General features: G+C 31.0%; 1 protein-coding gene across 3 annotated transcripts in view; it reads left to right on the top strand.

Annotated features, from left to right (window-relative positions):
* The window catches only part of LOC107745098 (integrin alpha-11-like), a 66,148-nt gene extending 63,278 nt beyond the window's left edge, over positions 1–2,870 (top strand). Inside the window, exons 29-30 of one of the 3 annotated variants that reach the window (XM_016558932.1) lie at positions 522–635; positions 2,063–2,868. In XM_016558932.1, the coding sequence (XP_016414418.1) occupies positions 522–635; positions 2,063–2,137 (189 nt within the window). In that variant the 3' untranslated portion in view covers positions 2,138–2,868. Of the gene's footprint in view, positions 1–521; positions 636–2,062 lie in introns of all 3 variants that reach the window. The other 2 variants (XM_016558934.1, XM_016558933.1) reach the window with 2 other exon arrangements.
* The last annotated feature ends 549 nt before the right edge of the window (positions 2,871–3,419 follow it).

Below are 3,419 nucleotides of genomic sequence, written 5' to 3'. Positions count from 1 at the left end.
GAAATTCTGGAATCTGAGGGTGCAAAAAAATCTAAATATTGAGAAATTCATCTTTAAAGTTGTCCAAATGAAGTTTTTAGCAATGCATATTACTAATCAAACATTAAGTTTTGATATATTTACGGTAGGAAATTTACTAAATATCTTCATGGAACATGATCTTTACTTAATATCCTAATGATTTTTGGCATAAAAGAAAAATCTATAATTTTGACCCATACAATGTATTGTTGGCTATTGCTACAAATATACCCCAGCGACTTAACACTGCTTTTGTGCTGCAGGGTAATTAAATTAAGTACACAAAATGACTCAAGTGATGCTCTGCCCCCTTCTGGATAATCAAGCTTTGTACTAGATAACTGGTGCAAAAATACAGTGTTAGTCAACTTGAAGTTAATTACACACACATCTTCTAACATTCAGCTGTGCAGCTGTGCAGCTTTGCATACGAGGCCTGATCTTGTACATCCCATTCTTCCAAGAATTGGACTTGAAGGTTTTGGATTGTGGTTGTGTAGATAATCCTGGAGATTAGGAAGGAGGACGATTACCGGATTCCCGTCTGGGTGATTGTCGGGAGCACATTGGGAGGACTACAGCTTCTGGCTCTGCTGATTCTGGCGCTCTGGAAGGTCTGGGACGGTGTTTATTAGCAGTTACCAAGCTAATGTGAACATATGTGTATCAGTATAGACTTGTGTTACTGTAGTGCATTTGTAAAAACACTTAATTTGGGTGTCAAAGAAGGAGATCAAGACTAATTCTGGACTACTTCTGGTTTAATTCAGGTCTGGCTTATACTTCATCTGCATATTAACATGCATGCAGCACAATAAAGAGGTTTAAAATAAAAAAAATGACACGCTTTAGACAATATTCTAATCGTTTATAAGCTAATATGATAATATTTGGCAATGCTGTTATTGGTAACTAATACTAAAACTATTAAACATTGTTTTCTGTCATTGAAATAAAGCTGAAATAAAATAAATATTCCTTATATAAAAATTAGATGAAAAGCTTGGTAACACTTTACCATAAGCTTCCATTAGTTAATTTATTAACTATCTGTTGTTAATGTTAGTTAATAAAAATACAGTCGTTCATTGTTAGTTCATGTTAATTGACAGTGCATTAATGAATGTTAACAAGCACAACTTTAGATTTTAATAAAGCATTAAATGTTGAAATTTACATGAACTAAGAATGAACACAGCATTTATTAATCTTAGTTAATGTTAACTAAAGTAGTTAACTAATGTTAACTAATGAAACTTATCTAAAGTGTTACCAAAAACTTAAAATGTTGTCTAGTTGAAATACTAAAATTACTAAAAAAAATAAATAAAAAAAATTATAAAGTATTTATTTTAAATGTCAAAATATAGAATTATAATAGAATTACTAAAACGTAAACCAAAATTACAAATGTTGCTTTGGCAAATAACTGAAATAAAATAAGTCAAAGTACTAAAATTACTAAAACTTAAATAAAAATAAATAGAAATACTAAAAAAAAAAAGATAAAAAGCACATAACAAACTTACAAAAACTTTTAAAAAGTACTAAAATTACTAAAACTTAAATAAAAATAAATAGAAATACTAGAAAAAAAATTTAATGTAAAAGCACATAACAAAATTACTAAAACTTAAATAAAAAAAGTACTAAAATTACTAAAACTTAAATAAAAATAAATAGAAATACTAAAAAAAAAAAAGATAAAAGCACATAACAAAATTACAAAAACTGAAAATATTAAAATCTAATTCAAAATATAAATAAATGCTATAATAGAATAAATAATATTAAAATAGCACTGATTTTTAGCTGCTAGGCTAACAAACGTGCTTTATGTTTGCTTAAATCAACCCTTTTATCCAGAGCCAGGCTTAAATTCTGTCCATATGCTTGCCGCTCTCTTTTACTCTAGATGAAGTAGAGCTAAATTTACATATATTAAATGTACACTTATTTTAGGGTTTGTTTAAGGTCAAATCTCCCCGGACTCTTCCTCTATTTGAGTCAAAACAAGTCACTGTTTCTCTTTCATCCACAGCTGGGATTCTTCAGCAGGCAAAAGAGAGAGCGGGAAGAGCAGGCGACCAATCAGAAGACAGCAGAGGATCGGTAATGCCACGGTGACCTCCTCGACCAATCACTCAGGGACTCTCCAGACGCGGATGTCTGTCAGCCAATCAGCTGCTCTTGAGCACTGCCACACCCTCCTGCAGTCCGATGCAGAACCAATCAGCTCGCTTCCCCAATTAAGACAGAAGATGTGAAGTTTAGGAGAAAGAAATTTCACCTAGTGTGAGACTTTGCAAAGAGGTGGAAGAAAACACACTCATGAAGAGGCTTCGGTTTGAACCATTTCGAGAGGTTTTGGTGCTGATTAAATGTTTGTGTATCACGAAACAAACCTCAGATTGTGGAACAGAATTGTAACTTTATTTTGCAGCAGCGTAAATTCAAGCCGATGCACTTGCACAACAATTGTGAACTCGAGATTTGTAAATATTAAAGAAGTTCAGCAATATAATGTAAAACAATGATCAAATATTTAGCCATAACATTATTATGCACCTTAATGCATTTTGTTTCATGTATGTGAGACGTGCATTTGAATCATTATTTTATATAGAGAACAAATTTCATTGCAGCAGGAATCTGAAAATGTCTGTTTCTGTGTTTTTCATCATTAGAAATTGGTAAAAGAGCTTAAGGGTAGTTGAAATAATAACATGCAGAAACATGCACATTTTACATTTTTTTTACCTATTATTTGCATTTTTTATTTTTGTTTTATTTGAGTGTAAATTTACTATCATAATACAAAACGGTTTCTAAAAATTTAGTTTTTTGCTTTTTTTATGCAGTTCATTTAAATTACTTCACTTAGTTTCTGTAGTGCGTGATATATATATATATACACACACACACACAAATATTAATACAATATACCATGTATTTTTCCCTTAATATAAGAACAGTGAAATAGTTAATAATTAGACAAGAATTAGAAAAAAAATGCTACAAAGTAAATAAAATATTCTTGACATCTCAACTACCCTTAAACACTGTTTTCATGATCACTGTCTCGAATAACAGTGGCTGTGTTTAGAATGAAAGGCTAGTTTGCTGCTTATAACTGGATATAGCAGAGTATTAAAAAAAATACTAAGTGAAATAGTATGCATTATTTCATGCGTAAGCCATTTCAAGTCTTCCAGTGTTGTCTTGGAAGTTATTAAGGTTGTTTGCATTTAAAATCAAAATTTTTATAAAGATGTCAGTCAAAGATGTCAGATTTCTAACTCATTCATCACACTGGAAAAGTGAAAGCTCAAGTTAAATGCATTGCATTGAGGGATGCATTATCCTGTGCAGTGTGTACATTTTGATGAATGTAGTTG

The sequence above is a fragment of the Sinocyclocheilus rhinocerous genome, unplaced genomic scaffold (genome assembly GCF_001515625.1).
Source record: "Sinocyclocheilus rhinocerous isolate Xijiao unplaced genomic scaffold, SAMN03320098_v1.1 scaffold2966, whole genome shotgun sequence".
Classification (NCBI taxonomy): domain Eukaryota; kingdom Metazoa; phylum Chordata; class Actinopteri; order Cypriniformes; family Cyprinidae; genus Sinocyclocheilus; species Sinocyclocheilus rhinocerous.
This window is presented reverse-complemented; position numbering and strand designations above follow the sequence as displayed.